This window comes from Prionailurus viverrinus, chromosome A1, assembly GCF_022837055.1.
Source record: "Prionailurus viverrinus isolate Anna chromosome A1, UM_Priviv_1.0, whole genome shotgun sequence".
NCBI lineage: Eukaryota > Metazoa > Chordata > Mammalia > Carnivora > Felidae > Prionailurus > Prionailurus viverrinus.
The window spans coordinates 14,227,380-14,255,278 of record NC_062561.1 but is presented as its reverse complement, the minus strand read 5'-3'; the positions used below and the strand labels follow the sequence as shown (position 1 = coordinate 14,255,278).

General features: G+C 35.8%; 1 protein-coding gene across 9 annotated transcripts in view; it reads right to left on the bottom strand.

Moving 5' to 3' along the window:
* NBEA (neurobeachin) overlaps window positions 1–27,899 on the bottom strand; it is a 680,460-nt gene that overhangs the window by 317,738 nt on the left and 334,823 nt on the right. For all 9 annotated transcript variants that reach the window (XM_047854707.1, XM_047854709.1, XM_047854711.1 and 6 more), the window contains one exon: window positions 15,811–15,875. In XM_047854707.1, the coding sequence (XP_047710663.1) occupies window positions 15,811–15,875 (65 nt within the window). The remainder of the gene's footprint in view (window positions 1–15,810; window positions 15,876–27,899) is intronic.

The following is a 27,899-nucleotide window of genomic DNA, read 5'->3' as shown; positions in this document are numbered from 1 at the left end:
AGCAGTTAATATTAAGGTTCCGCCTTTTGTCAGCATTATGAATTTGCGCAAAGAATTTTCCTTGTGTCTGTGTTTCAGTTTCCTGATTAGAAAATGAGGGTGTACTCTTTCAGATATTCTATAAACTGTGGGAAAGAACGCAGGCTCAAACTGTAAGATCAGATTTTTATTTAGCCAAGAAGACAGACTGATTGAAAGTGGAGTGGCCACACAGCATAGGAGCAGAATTCCCTTTGGTGCCAAAATCTTAAGAGAAAGGCATGGAGATTCTGGTGACACTGCAAGGTGGAGTCTGACTGGGTCAGAGAAGTTCAACTGCTTCCTGTGCTATAGTCTTTGAATAGACTATTTAAAAAAATTATAATCTGATTTTTAAATCTAAAATTAATGTTGTTTTTTTCTTTTTTTTTTTTTTTGGAAAATGTTTACAAGCTTTGGCCTCTACTGATTCTTAATTTAGTGCCAACAGTCTTCACTTAATGAAAATAGTAGAATAAATACCATGTTGTTCTTGAGAAGTATATCTCTGACTCCAACTCTCCTGCATTAGCCAAAAGTACATATCCTTTAAGGAGGGAAAATTTGTTAGGAGCATAAGTAAAAGAATATTTGTAAAATGTTTGACATATATTATCCCCTACCTCTACCCCTGCCAAAGAGTACTGCACTTTTCTAAAAGGTACACGTTGATATACTGGTTATTTTATGTTCATTAGAAGGAAAAACAATGGCACATCTTGACATTTGTCTATGAACCCCCACACCAGGCTGTGGTGGGACTTTCAAAGAGATTCTGCATATTTGAATCTAGATTTGGAATTTGGAATATTAGTAGGAGTTGTACTACTCAATCAAACTTTTTTTAATTCTTTTTAAGCAAGACCCAATTTACTCAATTATATACTGATATAATACAAAGATTAGAAAGCTGGGGTACAGTGGGGGGGGGGTCTCTGGAGTGGGCTATCCTGAGCCTTTCTATTGCAACGAAAGAAGGAAACGTGGAAAACAGACACTTAGAGACTTAAAAATCTCTGTCTTTATGTTGCTGTTAGGAAAAAAAAATACATACAATATCAGGTTATTCTCTTAAAACACTAAATCTTTCCCAGAGGATAAAATCTACTAATTATTCATGACTTTGGATCAAATTAATATATGAAAACCTATTATATAAAAATATAATCAGACCTACACTTGTGTCAGATTCACTGGAGGACTGGGGTTTGCTTGGGGAGAACTAGAGAGAAGGAAGATAAAGCCTAATGGATAATTTTGGAGTTTGAGATTGATATCGAAGGACTTGATATGAAGAGAGAGAGGCATTAAAGATACAAAGTGGGGTGAGGAGAGGGAATTCACCTTGGTTGAAAACCTACCTCTGCCCCCACCCTCCATCTAATTAACTGTTACGAAAAAGCTTTGGGAATTAAGTAATTGTGTTGGATGAAAACAAGGATCCACAGATAAGCATTTATTTTCTTACCACCTATTTGCAACTTCATATAAGTCTATAACTTCAAATACATAAAAGTGGAATTTTTTCGTAGAAAAATATATTATAATCTACCATGAACCTAAACAGTTATTATACTTCTTAGTACAGGATAGAAAAAAAAAATGACTTAGCTCATGACCATATTTATGTTTCCAGTTACGGGTAAAGATGGTGATAATTTTACATGGCTCGTAAGATGAATGAATGAAGTGTAACAGTTCTCAAATTTTGGTGTATGCTGAAGATCTGATCACTTGCAGAACATATTAAAAAGGGTGGGATAACTCCCATGGAGAGATTCTGATTGCACGGGTCTGACTGAGGTGAGACCCTAGCATCTGTATGTTTAATAAACATCCCTGTGATACTAATGCACATTGACATAGGAGGACCACTGAGTTCATGCAGTGTCCTGAGTTCGTGCAGATGGCAAAGTCTGGATTTCATTTCTCAGCAAGCTTCATTTCTCTTTTTTTATGTGGGGAGCATGGCCCTGCTTAGTTAGTTTCATTTAGTTGTACAGTCCCAAAGTCTATCCCTGAATTAACCAGCTCAGAAACAATATTATTAGAAAGATTACAAAGAGTATACACTAATTCAACATTGTTGGTCACTTCTTAAGAGGAGTCTCCAGGTATTCTAATACTAGTTTCGTCACTAGATTAAGGAAGTCAACTTTTATGGTACACATACAAAGAGAGTAACTTTCCATTTGTTCACAGGCCACAAAGGTCAATTTTTATCAAATCTCCTACTTTTCTTCTTTCCAGTCTCTTCAGTGACTAATTGCTTAGCTATTTACTCTTCTATGCAAAACCAGCTAATACCACTATGAAGGATTTGTATACTTTACTCACCCTATAGTTTAATATGGATTTAGAAAACATTGCTATCAGGGCAGAACATGTTGAAGTTGTTTTAAGACACATAAACTAGGAAATCAGCTTAGAATCGTGACTTTTAAACTGTGTCTCAAAGTAAACTATGAGAAATACACTTCATATCATAACCCTATACACCCATACAGCAAACACTTCAGCAAGCAATATTTACCTATACCCAATTATTTTTTCTATTATTTACTATTTCCTATTTTTGAAAATGCCAACAGCAACCCATTACTTTCATATACTGTTAAGGGCCAAGAAAATAGTTTCAAAAATACTGATCAGAAGGCTCCCTCCTTTTAGGGTTGACCCTGGGCCAAATAGTCAAGCTCCTAGCTTAAATTTGTGATTGCAAGTAAATGGCTCAAAGTTATAATGTCCAGGAGAAGGACAGCCAATGCTAACGGGAATACAAGGCTGAAAAGCAATGGAACAGGACTTGGTGAAGTGAGAAAAACCAGCTCAAGATCAGAGATGTAGTAGTGACTAAAAGAAAAGGCTTGCTTCAAGCCATTTTATTCTACTTAACTTCTAGTAACAGGAGTAGAGAAACATGGATTGATGGTGTATAAAGACAACTTGGGGGAAAAATCTGGAAGCAAATGAGGCATAACAGCACCAGTGGCCACAGTGATGCCAGGAAAAAATGTGTACTCCAGGAGAGTCTCTGGTTAATTTACCAAGTTCTGTGTGCCCTCAGTGATATGGTTCCTTTACCAAGGGAAAACGGTTGCAAAAGTGTCCCAAATACTATGATTACAAGTCCCAATAAAAGCTTTACCCTTGGCTAAAAATACAACTTCTTATTGTTGAGTCTACCAGTATGAATTCTAAGAACTAGAGAATGATGCAATCTAAAATATATTTCTTTTGGAAAAGAAGGGAGAGAACAAGTAACATTTGGCTTTTATCGTTGCTGTTTCCACTGGTTAGTGATACAATATACTAGGAAGCCTCTGACTAGGTCATGATTACCACCCTATCCTTCCACTTGTGTGCGTATTAGTGTTCTGCGTAAAATGTGATTTAGTCAATGAGGGAGTAGTGACACTATCATATTGAGAACACACAGAAACCCATCAGTGCTCTGGATGGGATGTGTAAGGTACTTTAGTGTCCTCAACCTCCTCTGTCCATAGTCTTCAAAATCCAGCTCAAATGTCACTTAAATAAATAATAATAATAAATAAATGCTCATTTCTTGAGTCCCTATTATGTGTCAGGAACACTGAGTACTGATTACGTACCAAGCTAAGTGCATTATAGGTATCGTTTCATTTGATTCTTACCTCATTTGATATCTTATTAGACAAGCATAATTAGCCCCATTACACTGATGAAGAAACTAAGGCTTAGAGAGATTAAGTATCTTGCTCAAAGCCACACAAACAGGCAAATTGTGTTTGACTTGTTTGGGAAATAATCAGCTTAGTATGGCTTCTCCCAGGGCATTCCAGAGAGTGGGATGCAGAGTTAGGCATTCATTCACTTAACAATAATTTGCTGGGAGCCTTCTTCCTGGTAGTAAAGGACAATGAAATATGAGGTGACATAGGGGTGCTTTAGGAGTGAATGGAGTGTGCTTGAGTCAGTGTGGGAAGGCAAGGGAGGCCAGATAAGTAAAAGCCTCTCAGGTCATGTTACAGAACTTTATAAGCAATGAAGCACTACTGTAGTTTTTTTTTTAAGTGAGGTTTATTGAGGTATAATTTACACATAATAAAGTTAATTCTTGTTAAATGCAATTTCATGAGTTTTGAAAAATGCGTATTTTAGGTAGCCACTACTACAACCACAATATTTCCATCACCCAAAATGTTCCCTTGTGCTTTTCTCCTGCCATCCATAGCAAGGATCGAACTATTTTCTGTCCCTCTAATTCTGTTTTTTCCATAATGCCCATAAATGCAACCACATAGCATATTTTTTTTTGTCTGGCTTCTTTAGCTTCACAAAATACTTAAAAAATGTCTATTAATTGAGAGAGAGACAGACAGACAGACAGACAGACAGACAGAAAGGGAATCCCGAGCAGGCTCCACACTGTCGGCGCAGAGCCCCATGTGGTGCTCGATCCCAGGAACCTGTGAGATCATGACCTGACCTCAAATCAAGAACCAGACGTTTAAACAACTAAGTCACGCAGTTGCCCCTGGGTTCACAAAATACTTTTAAGTTCCATGTGTGTGGTGCATACCTGTGGCTTATACCTTTTATTGTTGAGTAGTATTCCCTATAACATTACATAGTAGCTTATCCATTTATCTAGTGATAGACATTTGGGTTATTTTCATCTTGGGCTATTATAAATAGAGCTGCTATGAACATTCACATACAGGTCTTAATTTGGACCAATATTTTCATTTCTCTCAAGAAAATATCTAAGTTTGGAATTATTGGGTCAAATGGTTAAGTGGATGTTTAACCTTATAAGATACTGACAAACTGTTTTTCAAGTGGATGTGCCATTTTGCACTCCCACCAGCAAGGTACAAGGTTCCAGTGGCTCCACATTCTCACCAAGGCTTAGTATTGACAACCTACTGAATTATATCGATTACAGTATGTGCATAATGCTATCTCACTGTATTTAAAATTGAATTTCCCAAATGAATAGTGATGTGGAGTATCTTTTCACGTGCTGATTGCCCATCTGTATATCTTCTTTGTTACTGTGTCTGTTCAAATCATTTGTCTGACTTGTATTGGGTCTTTTTATTATTGAGCTGTAAGATCTTCTTTCCTCCATTCCATTGCTCTATCTCTCTATCTTTACACCAATCCTCCAACTCTGTTCATTTTTCATTTGTGTTGGCTACTGTTAGTCCTTTGTATTTTCACCGAAATTTAAAAACTATCTTGTTAATAGCCTGCTGTAATTCTGATTAGGTTTGAGTCTATAGACCAGTTTGGGGAGAACTAAGATCTTAACCATGTTAGGCCCTCTGATTCATGAATACATATTTCTGCATTTATTTATTTTTAATTTTTTTACAGAAATATTTTGTAGTTTTTATCACACAGGTCTTTCACAAATTTTATTAAGTACAACCATAAGTAGTTCATGTTTTTGATAATATTATAATGGTTTTGCTTTATTTAAGCTTCCAATATTTCATATATATTATAACTAAATGTTACTGTAATAGATTTTTGGTTTTTTATGCATGCTGCATGTATTTATAATCCTTTTTTATAATTGATTTTTGAATACTGACCTCATATCATGTGACTTTGCTAATTTCACTTATGACACTATCTTTTTTCAAACATCTTAGAATGTTCTACTCGCCTAATTGAACTGGCTAAGACCTCCAGCCCAATATTGAATAGAAATAGTGAGTGAGAACATCCTTGCAGTGTTTTTGATCTAGAGGGAAAGCATTTAGTCTTTCACCATTACGTAGGATGTTCGCTGTATATTTTCTATAGATAGCACTTATTACATTGAGGGAGTTTGATTTCTAGTTTACTGAGAATTTTATTATGAACATATGTGGAATTTTTCAAATGTTTTTCTTATGAATATTAAAATGTCCATACATATGTTTTCTTTTTTAATCTGCTGACATTGTATAATTCATTCATAGATATTTTTGAATATTAAATCAACTCTGCATGTTTGGAATATACACCTCTTGCTTATGATACATCTTTTTCATGTATTCCTGGATTTGATTAGCCAACTTTTATTAAAGGTAATATTAATATTGTACCTATGCTTATGGTGGATATTGATCTATAATTTTATTACTTGTAATTGTTATTGTTATCAGGGTGATGAAATCTCATAAAATGAAGTGTAAAGCATTACCTACTCTTCTATTTTGGGAAGACTTTGAAATTAATTTTATCATTTTTTTTCCTTAAATGTTTGGTAGAAATATTAAACAATTTTAACATCAATCTATTCTTAAGTAAGTTAAGTCTTATTTTTCTTACATTGTGCTAGGAATGAAAAAAATCTAGACCTTGAATAATGGACTGTTTTGAAGTCTGATTCATAAATAGGAGTAGTGCTTTTTAAAAAAAATATGTAAACATTTATATATGCAAATATAAACAAATGACTTTTTCTTATTACTCTTCTATCTCAGACTGTGACTCTTTAAGATAGTCATATTATAAAGGAAGTATCCTGGTTTTTCAAACGTTGGTCTCTACAACAGTAACTAAAATGAAAAATAATCAGCCTATATACTTAATGCTTCTATTTCCCTAGCACCTTAGGAAGAGCTTCTAGACTAAAATCTATAGCCCAGGCCATGGCTCTACTCTGGTCTTACCTGGATTGCTCATTCTATTCCTTCACCTCACTTCTCACCTTTAGCTTATGGTTGGACTGGCCATACACATTGCACCTTTATGTTAGCACAGGCCCTCTGGCAACATGTTAGCTCACTTTTACCCATATCTTTTATTTAAACAATATACGAGCTATAAATGCCAATTCTCAGCTCCTCTGTTGCCAAGTTATGTCAAAAATAGAAACCAGTTATATCAGAATGGTATAGAAACTGAATCCAAGTTTTCTAATAAAGATATGGATCATCTGAATCTTGACTGGCATTTGTCTGCAATAAGTAAGCTAAGAAGAGCAACAAAAAAATTAATGTCTCTAGAAGAAATACGAAACAACAGGAAATAAGATATATAAATGACTATACCAAAAAATTGTCACTCTTGCCTTTTTTTTGGTCTTAATAAAAATAATATAAATTAGAAGTGTTTTATGAATTATTACTTAACTCTCACCAAAATTAAAATAATCCTCTCTAGGAGGAAAGTATATTTAAAGTCGTCCTCATAAAAGAAAAAGAATCTCAATACACACACACACGCAGATATATTTTAAACATAGTTAAAAATGCAATTCAAATAAAATTTATGATAACCAAATTCTGAAATATATTTTCTTATTCCTTGAAATCTAGCCATTATTAGATAGGACTTGCTAGTCTTAGTTTTAGGTAAATAACATTTTATTTATAATCAATGTCTAAAGCTAAGTCTGTAAATTAGCAATACTGTTTAAGATCTATACAATTAGGGGCGCCTGGGTGGCGCAGTCGGTTGAGCGTCCGACTTCAGCCAGGTCGCGATCTCGCGGGGTCCGTGAGTTCGAGCCCCGCGTCGGGCTCTGGGCTGATGGTTCAGAGCCTGGAGCCTGTTTCCGATTCTGTGTCTCCCTCTCTCTCTGGCCCTCCCCCGTTCATGCTCTGTCTCTCTCTGTCCCAAAAATAAATAAACGTTGAAAAAAAAAATTAAAAAAAAGATCTATACAATTAATTTTGTAAAAGTATAAGATTTTTTTTTACCTCATTCATTTAAAAAACTTGCACATTTAATAACTTACCACATGTGTAAAATGAATAACGGAGTAGTAAAGAAGAAAGGGTTAGATTAGGTGGGGAGCTTCTGTTTTCCAGAAGTTTTCAGGGATTCTTGGTTCAAAATTAAACCGGAATCTCAACTCTAAGAAAAAAAGTTTCTTACCTTACAGTTTTGGAAGTTACTCTTTATTTAATACACTTTTTGCCATATCAAACACACAAAACGAATAGATAAACCAAAGCTTATTGGCTTAATTATTAAATAACAGTTGTTAAAATAAAGAAGATATTCAAGTTGGGGCTATATAATCATTAAGGAATTATGCTTAGATGCAATATGCTTTTCCTCTTTAAAACCAAAGAAATGTAAGCTATATATTTTTCACTATTCTAAAGAACAAAATAAAATTGGAATCTTATGAATCGTATGTTAAATTCGGTACTAACTACAAATACACACTGCTTTTATGCATACTAATTAATTATATCCTAAATGCTTTCAAAAGAGTGATAAACGTTTATTTTAGGCAAATGATTAATTTATTTCAAAGGATACTCAAATTCCATAATTTAAAAAAGTCTTTATTTGCTTTATAGTTCAATTCATATTTTAATAATTTAAAATCCAATTATTATTGCCAAGATATTATAGGCAATTTTACATCCCATTAACCTTGCTTTGTTTTAATTATAAAGATCCTTTGTTAGATTCCTTTAAATGATCCAGTTTATAATTTCAGTCTGTCCTAGGGAGTACTTTAATTCAGCTGCACATTCATCAACTGTTTTTGTCCTGTTAATTGTAGACAACTGCACAATTGCTTTCTCCGGCTATGATTGATGAATTATATTCACGGGTATAGCTGTTAAGTAGGATCAACATTTATAACAATTTCAACTTAAAGATTTTTAACTTCATTCCCACAAGGACAAATTAAAGACTGATATTCTAACGACCAAGAGAAAGTGTTTTTTATATGCTTTATTTTAAACTATTAGAGAAAGTTAAGAAAAATGCCATATGTCTGCGCAAATGAGATAGAAGAGTGTATAAAGAGTCTAATTTGTGCTTAGCACATAGTAGGGCCTCAACAAATAGAAGCCTATCTGTTTTTTTTTTAACATTGTTTTTAATTTTTTTTTTTCAACGCTTATTTATTTTTGGGACAGAGAGAGACAGAGCATGAATGGGGGAGGGGCAGAGAGAGAGGGAGACACAGAATCGGAAACAGGCTCCAGGCTCTGAGCCATCAGCCCAGAGCCCGACATGGGGCTCAAACTCACGGACCGCGAGATCGTGACCTGGCTGAAGTCGGACGCTCAACTGACTGCGCCACCCAGGTGCCCCGAAGCTTATCTGTTTATCTAACAGAGTAATGTGTCTTTACTGTAACTACATCCTAACTATCCAAATATGATATATAAACACATTTTTATTTTATTTTATTATATTTTTTAGTTTTTTATTTTTTATCGTATTTTGTTTTATTTTATTTTATTATTATTTTTTTAAATATGAAACAGGAACCCTCTTGCACTGTTGGTGGGAATGCAAACTGGTGCAGCCACTCTGGAAAACAGTGTGTAGGTTCCTCAAAAAATATACACATATTTTTAAATGTTTATTTTGTTTTTGAGAGAGAGAGCCCAAGCAGGAGAGATGCAGAGAGAGAGGGAGATGGAGGATTGGAAGCGGGCTCCGTGCTGACAGCAGCAAGTCTGATGCGGGGCCTGAACTCACGAATGGTGAAATCATGACCTGAGCTGAAGTCTGATGCTCAACCGATGGAGCCACCCATATGCCCCTATATATCTGGAACTCCCAAGTTCAAATTTATGAAAGAGAAAGGTCTAAAGTGAAAAGAAATGAGGTAAACTGAAGGTGAGAGTCAGTAAAATTCTAAATATATAAGCAATGACAACAAAACTTCCACTTTTAAAAGCCTATACTGCAGCAGTTATAATAAATGTCATATATTATTTCCAACATTCAGAGAAAAGGGGCAAGAAAGATCTTCCAAAAAATACCCTCACTACCCAAAAAACCCATCTGCAGCAACCACTCTATCTTTCCCCTTCTTGGCCAAACTCCTTGGAGTTGTGTGTACTTGCTGACCATGCTCACATCCCACTCATTCCTCAGCTCAAAACAACCTAGGTCCTGACCCCAGTACTCTAGTTAAGTCACTGTTTTCTCAGAAGTCATTCCCTTAATTATCTGCTCCCGCAGTACCCTCTACTCTGGCATATTTATTATATCAGTAATTAGAAGACTGCTGTCCCCACTGGACTGTAAGCTCTCTTACAGCAGGGCCTGGGTCTCTACGCAGCATCCTTAGCGCACAGGTACTCACCGGTGTATGTGTGGGTGAAACCAACACGACCATCTTGTCACCGAATCCAGTGGTCCCTCTCATCCTAACTTAAAAACCCTCTTGCTGGGGTGCCTGGGTGGCTCAGCAGTTAAAGGGCAGACTCTTGGTTTCAGCTCAGATCATGATACTATGGTTCATGGGTTCAAGCCCCATGTCAAGCCCTGTGCTGATGGTGTGGAGCCTACTTGGGATTCTCTCTCTCTCTCTCTCTCTCTCTCTCTGTCTCTCTCTCTCTCTTTGTTCTCTCTCCCTCTCTCTCAAAATAAATAAAAATTAAAAAAAACCCCAACTCTTTTGTTGACTCCTCATTGCTTCTCAAACATTCTACTTACCATTCTTTTCTTAATTCCTTCAATAAATATTTGTGATTGTGAACTATGTGCTAGGTATTTTTCCAGAAACCAGGAATATATCAGTGAAGAAGACACAGATTCTTAAGGCCAAGTACATTTTGGTAAAGAAGATGGACGTAAAGAATGAAAATAATTTGAGATGGTGTTACTAAATGTTAAAACAAAATCATATGACGGAAGTGTGGTAACTCAATAAGATGGTTAAGGGAGCCTCTCTGAGGGGGTGACATTTAAGCTGATTCCTAAATGACAAAAAACAGCCAATCATGTACAGCTGTGGGTAAAGAGGATTCCCAGCAGAAACAGCAGCAAAAAGCATGGCATCATGTTCTCTGCTCCTTCCACACAGGTTCCCCGAACATTACATCTGTATCCTTATCTACCATTTACCATATAAGCTCAGGACTCCTAAATCCAAATCCCCATTCTACCTGTCTCTTTGGAGATGCAAATTCAAGATGTCTATTCAACACTTCCACTCAGAAATTTCACAGACGCTACAAAATCAGTGTAACCAAAAGTGAAACTATGTCCCACCCAATCCATATTCTTCCTTCTCTATTGTTCCAAGTAAACTATACTTACAGTATAAACCATCCAGCTATTAAAGCCAGCAATCAAGTGATGTTTGATCCCTTCTTTTCCCTCTTACAATCTAATCTATCAGCATTTCTCTAGACTTAATTTCCAAAGGATACTTTAAATGTGTCCACTTCTTCCTTCCTCATAGCCACTATTAGTCAGTCTATGATACCAGCATCTTAAACAAGATTTCTGAATCTCAGATTAGTTTCAATCCAGAGTCCACTTGCTACGCTGTAGATTATGCCTAGCTCTCTTTAATTATATCATAGCACCCTTAGCATAGCTTATAAACCCTTCATGGCATGACCCTTGCCGGCCACCCTTGCCAAGATGCGATGACTTTGCCTATGTGGCTGGTACACAACAGGCACTTACCTAGCTTTTGGCTGATTAAAAAGAGCTGTCCAGCAACATGTCTTACTATCTCTTGCCTCCAGGCTTTGGTATCAAATTATTCCCTTGGTCCAGAATTTGATTCCTCTTTTTTTTTCTTCTTTTATCTAGCCATGTTCTAACCATCTCTCAGTTCTCAATGCCATCTTTGGCATTCTAGTTGTATACACTTTTTATTTTGAACCTCCTGTTGTTGGTTTTTTTTTATAGACTATTTTTAGAGTAATTTTAGGTTCACAGCAACCTTGAGCAGAAGATACAGAGAATGCCCAAATATCCCCTCCCCACACACATATCTCCTTCATTACCACCATTGCCTACCAGAGTGGTACATTTGTCACAAATGATGAACTTACATTAAGACAGCTTTATCACCTAAGGTCCATAGTTTACATCTTGGTGTTGTAGCTTCTATGAGTTTTGACAAATGTATAATGATATGTATCCACTATTAGAGTGTCAAGCAGACTAGATTCACCGGCCTAAAAATCTTCTGTGCTCTGCCTATTTATTTATGCCTTCCTCTTCCCTAACTCCTGGCAACTACTAATCTTTTTACTCTCTCCTTAGAGACATATATAGTCATATAGTTGAAATCATATAGTATGAAGCCTTTTCAGATTGCTTCTTCCAGTTCGTATTATGCAATTAAAGTTTCTCCATATCTTTTCATGGCTCGACAGCTCATTTCTTGTCTCATTTATTTTTTCACTGAAAAATAAATATCCCATTGTCTGGATGTACCACATAAATATACGGGTACCTGTTTATCCCTTCATCTACTAAAGACATCTTGGTTGCTTCCCAATTTTGGCAATTATGCATAAAGAGGCTAGAAATATCTGTGTGAATGTTTTTATGTAAACATGTTTTCAACTCTTTTGAGTAGATACAAGGGAGAATGACTGCTGGATCTACAGTTAGAATATGTTTAGTTTTATAAAAAAAAACAAACAAAAAAACAAACAAAAAACACTACCCACATGTTTTGCAATGTGGCTATACCGTTGTGTATTCTCACCACCAATGAATGAGAGTTCCTGCTGCTCCACATCCTTGTCAGCATTTGGTGGTGTCAGTGTTTCAGATTTTGGCCATTCTAAAAGGTATGTAGTACTATTCACTGTTGTTTTGATTTGCATTTCCCTGACGATGACAGGCATCTTTTTCTAAGCTTATTTGCCATATGTAGATATTCTTTGGTGAGGTGTCTGTTAATGTCTTTGGCTCATTTTTTTAACCGGATTGTTTATTTTCTTATTGTAGAGTTTTAAGAATTCTTTGCTATTTTATTTATTTTTTTTTAAATTTTTTTTTTCAACGTTTATTTATTTTTGGGACAGAAGAGAGACAGAGCATGAACGGGGGAGGGGCAGAGAGAGAGGGAGACACAGAATCGGAAACAGGCTCCAGGCTCTGAGCCATCAGCCCAGAGCCCGACGCGGGGCTCGAACTCACGGACCACGAGATCGTGACCTGGCTGAAGTCGGACGCTTAACCGACTGCGCCACCCAGGCGCCCCTCTTTGCTATTTTAGATAACAATCCTTTATCAGAAGTATCTTTTGTAAATATTTTCTCCCAGTCCATGGCTTGTCTTTTCATTCTCTTGACATTGACTTTAACAGAAGTTTTTAATTGTTTTTAAATGTTTATTTATTTTTGAGAGAGAGTGAATGAGGATACAAGAAAGTGGGGGAGGGGCACAGAGAGGGGGACAAAGGATTCAAAGTGGGCTCTGTGTTGATGGCAGACAGCCTGATGTAGTGTTTGAACTCATGAACCATGAGATCATGACCTGAGCCAAAGTCGGACACTTAACCGACTGAGCCACCCAGGCACCCCCAGAAGTTTTCAATTTTAATGAAGTCCAGATTGTCAACTCTTTCTTTCATGGATCATGTCTTTGGTATTGTATTTAAGAAGTCATCACCAAATGCAAGGTCATCTAGATTTTCTCCTGTGTTATCTTCTACGGGTTTTATACTTCTGCATTTTACATTCAGATCTCTGATCTACTTTGAGTGATTTTTATGAAGGGTATAAAGTCTGTGTCTAGATTTATTATTATTTTTTTGCATGTGGATGTCCAGCACCATTCGTTGAAAAGGCTATCTTTGTTCTATTGTATTTGCTCTTCTTTGATACATTGTTTGAAAACCCTGATAGTCCTACCACCTGGGAAATACACCCCTTCAGTCTAGATTAGATGCCTTGTCTTTTACTTGTATTCATACCTATATCACCTCTATCACAGCACCCTTGTAATACTGTGTGTATTCCTCTAATATTTGTCTCTCCCCCAAAATTCAGAACCATGTTTGTATCATTTACTTCTCTATTCCCATCTCCATAATAGTATTTGTATGTAGTATAGGCACTGAATAGAGTTTTGCTGTATCAATGTACACATGATCTGTTCTTTCATATTCATATTCATATTATTCAATTTTTGTTTCAAAATCCTCTTTATTGGAGGAATAATTAGTATGAAAAATGAAAACAAATTCTAGAATGACACAAAGAACATTATGATGGGCATTTGGAAGGTTTTCAGGGACTAAAATTAAAAAAAAATTATAACTGCTTTCTATAAATCTAACTCTTTTCCTAAAACAAAACAAAACGAATTCCAAACTCTACCCCTGAGCAATAAAACAGTATCAGAAGCTAAAACCTCTGATATGAGCAAATTTTCCACTCTTTCCTTTCCTAAGACAATAACTATAATCTTAAGTGAGGAAGATCCAATTATATTAAGCCTTCAGAGTTACTGATGACAAGATAATTTTTGTTTTTTACTTCACAGTTGAAACAAATTGGCAAAATTAGCATGTGTGTGATTTGAGAGATTTCTATAACTAAAATGAAAATGAATAGTCTGGGCAAATTTTTGTTTTTATATGTTTTTCATTGCCTTAGGATGGATAATAATTATTATCAATTCTCATCACAACCAAGTTTTATAAGAACTAAGTATGTTATTATTATGTAAAATTAGTATTTATGTTATAAAAGAAAACTCGTATTTTCCTGTATCTTTTGCTTTGCAATAAATGTAAAATTTATTTTAACTTCTAGAGTTGTATTACTATGACTAAAAATAATTTAGTAATGGAAAATGTAAATGAGAAATATAAAATAAGATAAATTACTATAAAAAGAGGTTATGTCTCTAATTATAATAAACTGATGAGAAAAAACTAATACTAAAAAAGTAATACTAAAAAATACTAAAAAAGTGCATTGAAGTTAATCTCTTTTTTTTTTTTTGAACGAGAGACAGAGCATGAGTTGGGGTGAAGGGGAAAGGGAGAAAGAAGGGAGAAAGAGAGAGAATCTAAAGCAGGCTCCATGCTGAGTGTGCATCCTGACATAGGGCTTGATTCTACGACCCTGGGATCATGACCTGAGCCGAAATCAAGAGTCAGATGCTCAACCGACTAAGCCACCCAGGTGTCCCTAGTTAATTTTTTAAATGGGTTTCTACAGCATATATAAATTAATTTTCAAGGAATATCTTGTCACATATCCTTTGATGACACCTCCTTTGATGAAGAGAAGTTTTATATACAGTAAGTGTTATCCCCTTATCATCAATTTAATTAAATCCAGTTTCAAATAAGAAATAAATAGATTATGCCAAATATTCAGTCACTATTTTCCAATGAATGTATTATATCATAGAAAAGAATTGTAAAGGATGCAGGTCTTTGGCTGACAGAAGCTATACATGTCAAACTGGTGACAGTTACATCTATCTTCATGTATCCACTGCCAATAAAGTATTGGAAAAATCACAGTGAACAACTGTTTATCATAAAGTGATGAGTACAATGATGGGCTCAAACATGAATTTACTTACAGCTTCATTTTAACAATGGTACATATAAATTCCTGACCTGACTGTTCTTCTTCCCATAATTAATATCCTTCCCATTTTCAGTTGGATATCGGACAACATGATATGTTCAGATAAAACTCCGTCACATGAACGGAGATGGGCTGCGGGAGTGAATGCCGAGCATGGCTTTGAAAACAGATGGAGTGGCAGATGGGCTTGCCGAGCGGCTCACTCGATCTGTGTTACACAACTTTTCTACCCAGTTAAGATGAGGCTCCATCTCACAAAAGCCTTAGAAAGTCTGTTCCTTTATTTCATACATGCTTTCCCCTACCCCAAAATAAATGATTAGTATCTTAAACTTCGTTCCTTTGAAGATAGTATCTTAAACTTCGTTCCTTTGAAGATTAATTACCTGTATGACAAATTATTTAACTAAAATATATTTTCTTACCCATTTTTGGAACAGATGGTAGGAGAGCAGTCGCCTAGTGGAATAAAATGTACACAGACGAATTATCTAAAAACTGTAAAATTAATTACCTTCCTTCATTGATGAGTTCAATAAATGCAAGTCCTGCATTCTTCTGAATAGAATTTTGCCATTCCTAAAAAGAGAAACCAAACCAAGTATAAGAAAAATGAGCACGTAAACAAAATCAGAACTATATACAACATATTTAAATTGATCAGGAGATTAAATGTTCTATTTACACGTGCATTCCAAGTGACTGAAAAGTACAGAGGGGAAAAGTTTACAAATGAATTCTTTTGAATTTGTAAAAAAACAAAAAAAAAAGGAGAAAACATTAATGCTATATCCAAATGTAATCTCTCCTTGCTGACCTAGATGAGAACATATTTGTGAATTTGGTAGTTCCACAGTGTAATCATTATAAATTTCTGATTGTTATACAGTGTTTCTGGATTAGGAAAGTATATTGCTTACTTTATACTCTTCCTATGACATATTTAGAATATGCTTTAACCAATTTTTTTTCAATGGATCCTGGTTTAGTTGACTGATTTTTTTTTTTTTTGCTTTTTATATAGCTGGAAAATTACAACTTTTTTGGATTAAAAGTAATATCTTTTTCAACAGTACTGTAAATAAACACTTCGTTAATACATTTTATATAAAAAAAAAAAAACTACTGACCATCACATCACTCATCTAGCCAGATTTTCTAGCCAGATTTTTCTGCATGATTTTCCTACTACTAAAGTGCTACACACCGAGGTAGTCACCTGTCTCCCCACAAATTCAGCTTCACATAAAGCAGTCTTTATGTCGGCCCTTCTCTCTACTCTTGATCACACTGCCTTTTTAGAGCTTTGCACCCATGCTGGGGAAAAAATGCGGTCCCCCAACATAGACACTTGCTGTATAAGTATTTTCTGCTGTAAGTCAATCTGTGAAGAATTAAAGAAGAACATATCATGAAACTACATTTCCCCAGGAGAGAGAATCAACAACTTGGGATATGGAAGCCTGGGGACTATAATGATCTTATAAAGACCTAAATGGCTCTATGGTTGGCTACGTGGTTTTAGCAAAGCCACTGTATTTTAGCTATCATACATAACCTTTAGCAAAAATTCATCTAAATGATAAGACCACTATTGCACTTTACAGAGCTTATTAAAACTTTCCAATCATTTCTATTGTGAACAATTACAGGGAACTCTTTTTGCTATGTTTTAATAAGATGTCTTCTACCATCATCCTTTTATGTATTTTATATATTCCCATTACATATACTATATTTATTGCAAGCCGATATCCCACAAAATGTGGAAATTTTTCAGGAATACTTGACATTTATTGTGGCATTAGCTTAAAGGGAAAACTGATTCTTATATAGCGAGAACCATGACACTCCGAAGAATAAATTCTTACAGACAACTTCTTAAACATGATTTTCTTTATGACACTGTTTGTACACCAAGGCTCTTTTATCAGCATAAACTTTAATATGCATGGGATTTTTCAAGAAGATATTTCAAAGTACATATTCAGATATTACATATGCATCCCAAATTATACTGTGTCTAAAAGATCACAGAGTAAAATGTTTTAAAACTCTGTTTAGATCAAAGATCAAACAAAAAATATCTGTGAGACGCCTCAGCCCGTGAGACACTAATCTGCAATCTTTGATAGAGGAGCAGCACAAATAAGTCTTAGCCAAGTTAAGGATATTAGAATTTAAAGGATGAAGAAGACACTGAAAATATATCACTGCAAGACTTCATGCAAGAAATATGTTTTAGAAGAGTAATTTGACATTTTTGAGGAAGAGAAAGTGGTAGAAGACTGTTTTATGTGCCTTTCCGGAAGAGAAGCAATAGAAGCCTACACTGGCACTTCGAACAGGTGAATGGAAAACAAGAGACATTACAAAGAAGAGATGCCAGGGCTGGATGAGAAACTGGATTTAATGGCTAAAGTAACAACGTGGAAGAATATAAGTTTTAAGTGTTTAACATGAATGGCAGGAAGAATGGTGGCATTCTCATGAAAATATTTAAGAATGGAACACATTTGAGGAAAACCATAGGATTGCTTAAGTTTATATTTGTTGGATTGAGAATCATGATGGTATATCAAATAGAATGTGGAATTTGAGATTATTTACATGAAAATATTGATTAAGGCAAACCAGAGGCACGTCTCTAAAGAAGAATCAACAGAAAGAGGATCAAAAGACCTAGGCCGAGTTTTGGGAATCATTCACATTTCTAAAATGAAAAAGGGGAGAGAGAAGCAAACCATGAGACTCTTTAAAAAAAATGTTTATTTATTTATTTTGAGAGAGAGAGAGAGCAAGTGTGAGTGAGGGAGGGAGGGGCAGAGAGAGGGGGAAAGAGAGAATCCCAAGCAGGCTCAGCACGTAGCCTGATGCAGGGCTGAATCCCACATCTATGAGATCATGACCTGAGCCAAAATCAAGAGTTGGATGCCCAACCGACTGAGCCATGCAGGCACCCCAACAAACCCTAAGAGACTCTTAACTAGAAAGAACAAACTGAAGGTTGATGGAGGGAGGTGGGTGTGGGGGCGAGTTACATAGGTGTTGGGTATTAAGGAGGGCACTTGTGATGAGCACTGACTGTTGTATGTAAGTGATGAATCACTAAATTCTACTTCTGAAACCAATTTTACCATATGTTAAGTAGCTAGAATATAAATAGAAACTTCAAATAAAAAACAGAAAAAGAAGCAGCTAACAGAGATAAGAAAAGATCTAACAAAATTTAGGAATAGTAGCAAAGTTATTATAGCACTATTTAAAAGAAAATAATTCACTGGTTGCATTGGCTCAACGAAACAAAAAAATACAAACAAGACCCTTTAATCACTAACATCATTCTCCTTTTGATGATCAAGAATTTAAGTTTTATTGCACATGACTTGTAAAACGCAAAATACAGCATGCCCCAAAGTATATGCAATATAAATTGAAAAGTAGAAAAGACAAAAAGATGCCATCCCAAGGGAGGGGATGGAAAGCGAGAGCTGGAGCTGGCTGTAGCGGGGGCTGGCACGGGAGTTGGAGCCTACGCGGGCTCTCCCTCTAGAGCTGACTCTATCTGTGATGCCAGTGGTGGTATGGTACCAGAGTTGGCACTCGGTGTGGAGCTAGATCCAGCTCTAGAGCTGATGCTCAGACTGCAGTGAGAGAGCTGGTTGTTGGACTGGCTCTAGTTCTGGGCTGACTCTAAGTCTCGCACTGTTGCCAGACCTGGTGTGAAAACTGGTGATGCAGAGGACTCCGGAGCTGGAGTTGCTCGTGACTCTGGAGCTAGAGCCGGAACTGGCGAGAAGTGCAGAGTGGGGAGCAAGAGCTCCTGTTGGAGCTGGCTGTAGCTCGGCAGCCAGCCCTAGCTCTACTGCTGCAGCTGGTGCAGACGCTGGCTGTGGCTCCAGAGCCACCGCTTGGACCTGTTCTGAAACTGGCCCCGGCTCTGGAACTGCTGCTGGAGCCAGTGCTGCAGTTCACAATGGCACTACCTTTATCCCCGGGGCCGGCTCGAGCTCTGTCCTGGAGCGGGTCTGGAGCTGCTTCTAGTTCTAGAGCGGGCACTGCCTTCAGCTCTGGGGCTGGAAGGGGTCCCAGAGCTGTGTGAGGCCCTACAGCTTGTTCAGTTGCTCTCCCGAACTCCACAGGTGCCGGAGCTGGTGCTAGAGCTCGCGGAAGAGCCGCTGCCGACACTTCTACTATCACTGTTGAAGCCATGATCTCGAGTTGGCAACTCGACAAGAAAGACCCAGACCAAGACAAGAGTACAAACGAGATACCAGGAACAATAACAACAACAACAACAACAACAACAACAACAACAACAACCACCACCTTGGAAGATGAAAGGCAGGGAAGAAACAGAAAAATGAGTCTGTAATTACACGGTTAAGGGATGTGAAGACATTGCAAGCATCAAAAAAAGAAGGCTTAAAAGACAAAGTTGCAAACATCTCCCCCCCCCCAGAAAACAGAAAAAAAAGATAAGGTGCCAACAAAAGGATAAAGGGATGCAAAAACCGTAACAGCACCAACAAAAGTAAAGAAATAAGGAAACTGGAGGCTCTCCAACTGAAAGGCCCACTGAGTAGGAACTCTAGAAAGAGTGGATGGGGACCATGGAAGAGAGGATTTAGTTTAAATCAGATAAATTTAAAATTGCTCCCAGGGAGAGCCAAAGCATAAGAGACTCTTAAAAACTGAGAACAAACTGAGGGTTGATGGGGGGTGGGAGGGAGGGGAGGGTGAGTGATGGGTATTGAGGAGGGCACCTTTTGGGATGAGCACTGGGTGTTGTATGGAAACCAATTTGACAATAAATTTCATATATTGAAAAAAAATAAATAAAAATAAAAAAAATAAAATTGCTCCCAGGAATGAAGTACATGACATAAAACCCCTAGCAAGGCACATCATCATAACATTTTCCTTAACACGAGGGTTAAGAAAAAGGCTAACAGGAAAAAAAATACAAAGAATCAAGAATAAGAATCAAACTAAACTTCTTAGTAGCAAATCCAGAAAAGAGAAGAAAAGGAAACGCTTGCACAGTTATGGAGAACATTCAGGGCACGATATCTACCCAAAGTATCAATAACATACTGAGGATAGATGAGTCACATTTTCAGACAGGCACAAATAAATATTTGCTTTTCATCCACTCTCTTTAAAGAACCTAGTAATGGTTTACTCTGCCAAAAATGAGGGCATCTCTCCCACAGGAGAGACAAGATTACATTGTGACAGCCCCCAAATCTCAGGGGCTTAAAAACCAAAGATGAATTTCTTGCTCAAGCTTCAGGTCCATTGCCTGTGTTCCTCTCTACATCTCATAAGGCATCTCATAAACACAGGTTTCTTTCTTTCAAATGAGAAGAAAAAAACTAAATGAGAGAAAAAGGGACAACAAAATATTCCTCAGAAGATAAAGTATATTTTATCTCAGAAATCATCAGGCTTGAATATGGTTTTTAAAGCTCGTTTAATAATTTCTGAATGACAGTTATAAAAATAGCACAAATAATTATTTGGGCATCTTTGAAAATTCCAAACTCTTTACAACCTCAGTAAAATATCATACTCAGTACTGAATAGTAAACAAAAATGTGTAAATGCAAAGAAAAAACTGGAATGTGAAGGGAAAAGTATTCTCCAAGAAAAGTATAACTTGTAACAACAGTTAATGTTGGTAATGTAATAAATCCCAAAAGTGTGTACAAGAAATGACAATCTTAAAACTTTGGAAATGGGATCAAGCCTAGATCATTATTTTCTCACTGCTTAATACTTTCATTAATCAGAAAATATTCCCTCTGAAATATATTTATATTTTGTAGTAATATACTCACACATATATCTCCCTATTACATCATAAATTTGTTAATGAAAGGGAGGATCTTTTTTTTAATGTTTATTTTTGAGAGAAAGAGAGTGTAAGTGGGCAAGGGGCAGAGAGAAGGGGACAGAGGATCTGATGCAGGCTCGACACGGACAGGAGCGAGCCCAGTGTGGGGCTCGAACTCACGAACTATGAGATCACGACCTGAGCCAAAGTCAGACGCTCAACCGACTGAACCACCCAGGTGCCCTGGGATATTAAGTACAAATGCCTGGCATACTGTACATACTCAATGTACTTTTGTTGTCGAACTGAACTTAATCCTCCCAAATTAAGGGTATCGCTTCAATGTATGGTTCTCAATCTGGCTGTACAGAAGAATCAACGGGGGAGTTGTTAAAAAGTACCAATCATAAGACAATAATCTCCAATGACAGGGCCCAGGCATTGGTATCATTTTAAAGCTTCCCAAATTATTTTGATGTAAAGTCAGTGTTGACAACCACTGTCTTAGGTCATCTCTCTCTCCCAAAAAGACTGCACAATACAAACCTCAAAGTACCTAACTTCCCAGCGTGGAGTAATTTAGTCATGAGGTAATATATATTTTTTCCTTCAGACTGTTCACTTATTTAAATTTCCTTCTCATAAATAGTATATTATTGTATCATAATTACATCATAACTTACACCATAATTACTGAAGTATTCACATCCCTAAAATAACACCGTAACTAAGGTCCTTTCCAGTTCTGACATGGCATTTCATTCTCCCACATGGTATTTTTGTAGGACTCAAACGTTAACTTCTAGTGACTGTGTAAAAACATGTAAGCAATGATAGAGGCTAGGCAATGGTCCTATTCTTACACTGATGCACATTTGGTTCTGCATTTTAAAAAGTGTTTCTTAAATGTGCATTACCATGTAACTGATTCTAGGAGTTTCAAAAGAATAATTAGGTAAATATTGAGAGACTCACAAGTAGAGTACCTAGCACAGAGAGGAACTCTGTGTTTGTTGTGATGGCTGAGGCATAAACTACAATGAGAGTTGATGAATGGGTGAGAGCCGGACAGGGAAGACACTTTAATCGCTGCCCTAGCTTTCTAACAATTCTCTCTGACATGTAGACTTAGAGAAATTACTTAAAACAAGGGAAACGGACACATGAGAATGTATACAAAGGGGTAATAATCTATTGTCATTTCAACAAAGACAATCTTTTGGCAATGACAGGAAAAAAGTGTATTTTCAAATTGTGTCTACGAATCATTCCAGAAAGTTTTCTGCCATTTGAGAAAACACGCACACATGCATTCATTCAAGTTGGAAAAAAATGAACATCTATAAGAAAAGGTGTAAATTAAACATCAGCATCAAATTTTTGTCTTCATGGGAAACATACTAAACTGGGTTTGAATGCCTGCAGAGAGATGCCAAGTCTGTAGACATTTTTGTCATAATTTTTTAACTCTTCTATATGGATGCATAAAATTTCCTCAAGATGAAGGACTTTTTCAGAGAATTGGATATCAAGTTAAGGATCCTTTGAAACTAAACACTTTGAAGACAAATAGGTTCCAGAAGGATGACAATGAAATCCCTATGTTCTCTTCAACAATCACTTCATGGTAGTTAGATGACCTAGTAGAAATCTCAGACCCAGGACATATTTTCTCCCCCCAAAGGTTTTTCCTCCTCTATGTCAGCTCAATTCACATTTCTCATTCCCTTTTGCTTTGTATACAATTAGGTGAACCAACTTAATGTCCTTAGAGACTCAATCCATCTCAAAATCTTTGAAAATATTTCATGGTAAAAAAAGGAGGGTTAAGTTGAAATCTTGTCTTCAGGAACTCCAGAATTGATTTTTTTGCTTTTATATCCTTAATGTCTACTTATCATTAATTGCCAGGAAAAGAAGTAGGTTATGTGCCTCAAATATTTTCCTTGTGAATGTTCATTATAACAAGTGTGCTTATAAATTCTGTGCAGTAAGTTGGAGAAATTAGTAAGTAAAAGGATTGAAGTAAAAACATACTGTATATAAATAAAACCAGATATAACTAATGTTTTCAATGAATACAAAAATGAACTAATGAAAATAAATATGCAAGTATTCAATGTATCTTTTGTTTTCATTTTCATTGCTTATTTTTATGAACATCCTACTAAAGCATATAGGAAAAATCGGATATAAGAAATGAATAATCAATCTCAAAGAGATTATTGATATGAAATTCAGCCATAGAAAAACCATTAGGCAATGTGGAAATAGATCCAATTGGTTACTAAAAGTTGGTGTTTCATATAAATATAAATATAAATATAAATATAAATATAAATATAAATATAAATATAAATGTAAACATAAATAAGTATACGTTTCCCAGGATCCTAGTAGATCATTAAATTATGTAAATAAATTTAACACCGCTTTTTATTACAAATATTCTTATGCATATATATATAGATAGATATATACACACACATACACACACACATACTTGTGTTTGTATGTATTTATAATGAAAAATAATCTAGGTTGTTTTATAAGATATTTTTTAAACAGTATTTTTTCTATAACTCTAAATATATACAATAAACAAACACATTTATATGCTATGTTAAGTTGCTGAAGATATTTCTTCCTTGGTGAGAAAACATATGCTACTAGAAACAATCAGAAAGATACCAAGAAATGATAACTTTATTAAATAAAAAAATAGGGCGATTTGGGTGGCTCAGTCAGTTACGTGTTCGACTCTTGGTCTGGGCTCAGGTCATGATCTCACGGCTCATGAGTTGAAACCTTGCATTGGGCTCTGCACTGACAGTGTGGAGACTGCTTGAGATTCTCTCTCTCTCTCTGCACCTCTCCACATCTCTCTCTCTCTCCCTCTCTCTCTCTCAAAACACATAAACTTAAAAAAAATATGAAAATAGAGGAAATGTTTCATATTTTCTATTTAGATAGGAGAAGGGTAAAAGCTAGACTAGGATTCTTTAAATAAACTTTCAGAGTTGTGCTTTTAATTTAAAAAAAATTAAATTTAAATTTAAAACATATGCAACATTAAAAAAGTTAGGGTTTATCACATTCAAATATGCACTTTAAGATTTAATACTAATGTGGTTTTGAAGAACTTTAGTTTGATAGAATAATAACTTTTAAAACTTGACAATAGGGGCGCCTGGGTGGCTCAGTGGGTTAAGCATCCGACTTCGACTCAGGTCATGTTCTCCCGGTTCATAAGTTCAAGTCCCACGATTGGCTCTGTGCTGACAAGGCAGAGCCTGGAGCCTGCTTCAGATTCTGTGTCTCCCTCTCTCTGACCCTCCCCCATTCATGCTATGTCTCTCTCTGTCTCAAAAATAAATAAACATTAAAAAATTTTTTTTAAATGAACATTAAAGAAATAAAACAAAATAAAAATAATATTTGACAATAAAACAAAATCCTGTACTGGACTATAATCAATGAAATAACAGTGACTATCCTTCTATAATTTCCATGATTTACAAAGGTAAATATTTGTTCAGAAAAACTCGTTTCCTGAGAGCTTACCATGTGTCTGAGACATGGCTAGATGCACTACTATTTTTTAAGTTATACTATACTGTTGAGATCACTTTTTTGAGGATCATCTTTGAATGTCATATTTTTCTAGGGCTAAGAATCAGTGTATCAGTAGACTGACTCTCAAAACATCATAACTTAGGAGGAGTACACAGTAAAATATAAATATGAAGAAAATTATACCATTAGCATAAGAGCTCTAGACTGTACTCAACTGCAGCACAAAAGTGTTGGGTATTAATAAGCTACTATACATACGTAGCTTCTCAAAAAATGTTCATAAATAACCTAATAATAGACATTTGATATTTCTCAAGATGTACATTTCAAGACCTTGTATTTAGTTATGTTTTGTGACTACCACTAGGCTCATACTATATCCCACAACAAAAGTTCATTATAAAATTGCCTTATTTTCCAGAGTAAATAGAAAACAACCACACTGTATTGAGCTGTTGATGCTGTGTTACTGCTTGGCGAATTCATTCCCACATACCAAATTAGTAGCACACATGGTCTCAACTCATGCCCTGGCAAAACAATAAATGACACTATGCCAGTTACCCATGTTACTACTTAAGAATAGAAGGAACATCCAATGTTAAATCTTGAATGCTAAGACCCTGGTGTGCTTCACTGGCATAAAGTGCAATCATGTACAGTTACATTAGTTTATATTTTTCATAAATAATCACGTAGCAATAGGTGTATAAGCCAGTACAAGAATGTTAGTGTTGTAGAGATTTAGATATCATAATTTTTAATCCACTCTAAGAATGTTTTACACACAATTCGCTGATATTTGCTTGAAGACTTATAATATTTCTGGGATTCTGGGACAACTTGTTCTATTTTTGGACTATATTAACATTACAAAAAGAAGCATAGATATTCATATATGGGAGGAAGAGCTGTGGAGACCAATATAGCATCTATACTCATATGTGGCTTTTAGAAGTACTTGAAATGTAGCTGGATGAACTAATATGTGTTCTAAGTATAAATTATATACCTGATTAATTTTTTAAAAAATATTTATTTATTTTTGAGAAAGAGAGAGACAGAGTGCTCATGTGAGCCAGGGAGGGGCAGAGAAAGAGGGAGAGAGAGTACCAAGCAGACTCCTCTCTGTCAGTGCAGAACCTGATATGGGTGAGATCATGACCTGAGCTGAAATCAGGAGTCAGATACTTAACCGACTGACTCACCCAGGTGTCCCATACCTGATTAATTTTAAATAATTGATAAACTTGTGTGGTGTTTGGACTTCTGAACAAGAACAAAGACTTGTAAACCTGGCTCCCTCAGTAACTGTTACTTGTGAATAACTGTTACTTGTGAATAAAATTTTCTCGTCATTATAATTAACAGAGGGTAGTAACAAGATCATCAAAATAATTTAAAAACAATAAAAAAAAGAGTCTACAAGTAAATACACATATGACAGACAGACACATACACACATATATATATCAGACACACGCACATATACACACACACACACACACACCTATCTGATTTGAAAGACAGTATAAAAACAGGAATGTAAAATAGCTCATTAATTATTTTTATATGGATCACATGTTGAAATGATATTTAGGTGAAATAAAATATATTATTAAAATTAATCTCACCTATCTTGTTTACCTTTTTAAATGTGGCAATTAGAAAAATTTTAATTGTACGTGATTCACATTACATTTTTATCACACAGTGCTGCTCTCTAGAGTACCAACTGGGAAAGCAATTTATAAGCCATCACTGCTATAAGACCAATTTCTGCTTACACTAATAACAAGAGAAGTAACTTTGCATATATGTATAGAAATCTAGTTTGAATGAATATTCATTCAATGATTAGCTGTTATCACTCCTGGGTAGTGAAAATATGAGGTGAGGGGAAGTTTCATTTAACCTTCTAATATCCTAAAATTGTTTTTATTTTAATGTACAGGAACTACTTATGAATTATAATCTTAATTTTTTTAATGTTTATTTATTTTTGAGAGAGAGAGATAGACAGACAGGCAGAGAGCAAGTGGGAGAGAGGCAGAGTCTCAGAGGGAGACACAGAATCCAAAGCAGGCTTCTGGCTCCAAGCTGTCAGCACAGAGCCCGATGCGGGTCTTGAACTCACAAGCCATGAGATTGTGACCTGAGCTGAAGCTGGACGCACAATGATTGAGCCACCCCTGTGCCCCAGGAACTACTTTTGAATTAATATCATCTTGGCATCTACGGTTAATTGATTTTCAACAAGGGTACCAATACCATTCAATGGAAAGAGAATGGTCTCTCAATAAATGGTACTTGGAAAACTGGATATCCACATCCAAAAGAATGAAGTTAAATCCCTACTTCACATTATATACAAAAATTAACTCAAAATGGATCAAAGACCTAAATTGAGGAACTAAAACTATTAGAGGAAAATATAGGGGAAAATCTGCATGACCTTGGATTTGGCCTTGGGTCTAAAATATGATAGCAAAAGTTTAAGAAACAATTGGACAAAAATAGACAAAGTGGACATTAAAAACTTTTGTGTACCAAAATCAGTATCAAGAGAATGAAAATAACCCAGAGAATAGGAAAAAAAATATTTCCAAATCATATACTTGACAAGGATTTTATATCCAGAATAAAAAACACCTAAAACTTAACCAAAAACAACAAAAAAACAAAAAATGTCAATTAGGGGGCACCGGGGTGGCTCAGTTGGTTAAGCATCCGATGTTGGCTCAGGTCATGATTTCATGGTTCGTGGGTTTGAGCCTTGCGTTGGGTTCTGTGCTGACTTTTTAGAGCCTGGAGCCTGCTTCAGATTCTGTGTCTTTCTCTGCCCTTCTCCTGCTCATGCTCTTTTTCTCTTTGTCTCTCAAAAATGAATAAATGTTAAAAAAAAAAACAAACACCAACCCCCCCCCCAAAAAAAAAACTCAATTAGGAAATGAAAAAGGGTGTGAATAGCCATTTCTCCAAAGAAGATACAAATTGCCAACAGATGCATGAAAAGATGCTCAACATCATTAGTCATTAGGAAAATGCACGTCAAAACAAGAATGAAATACCACTTCTTACTAGGATGACCATAATTAAAACAGCAACAAAAATAGAAAATAACAAGTGTCAGAGAGGATATGGAGATACTGGAACACTTGTTGATTCCTCATGGAAATGGAAAAAGT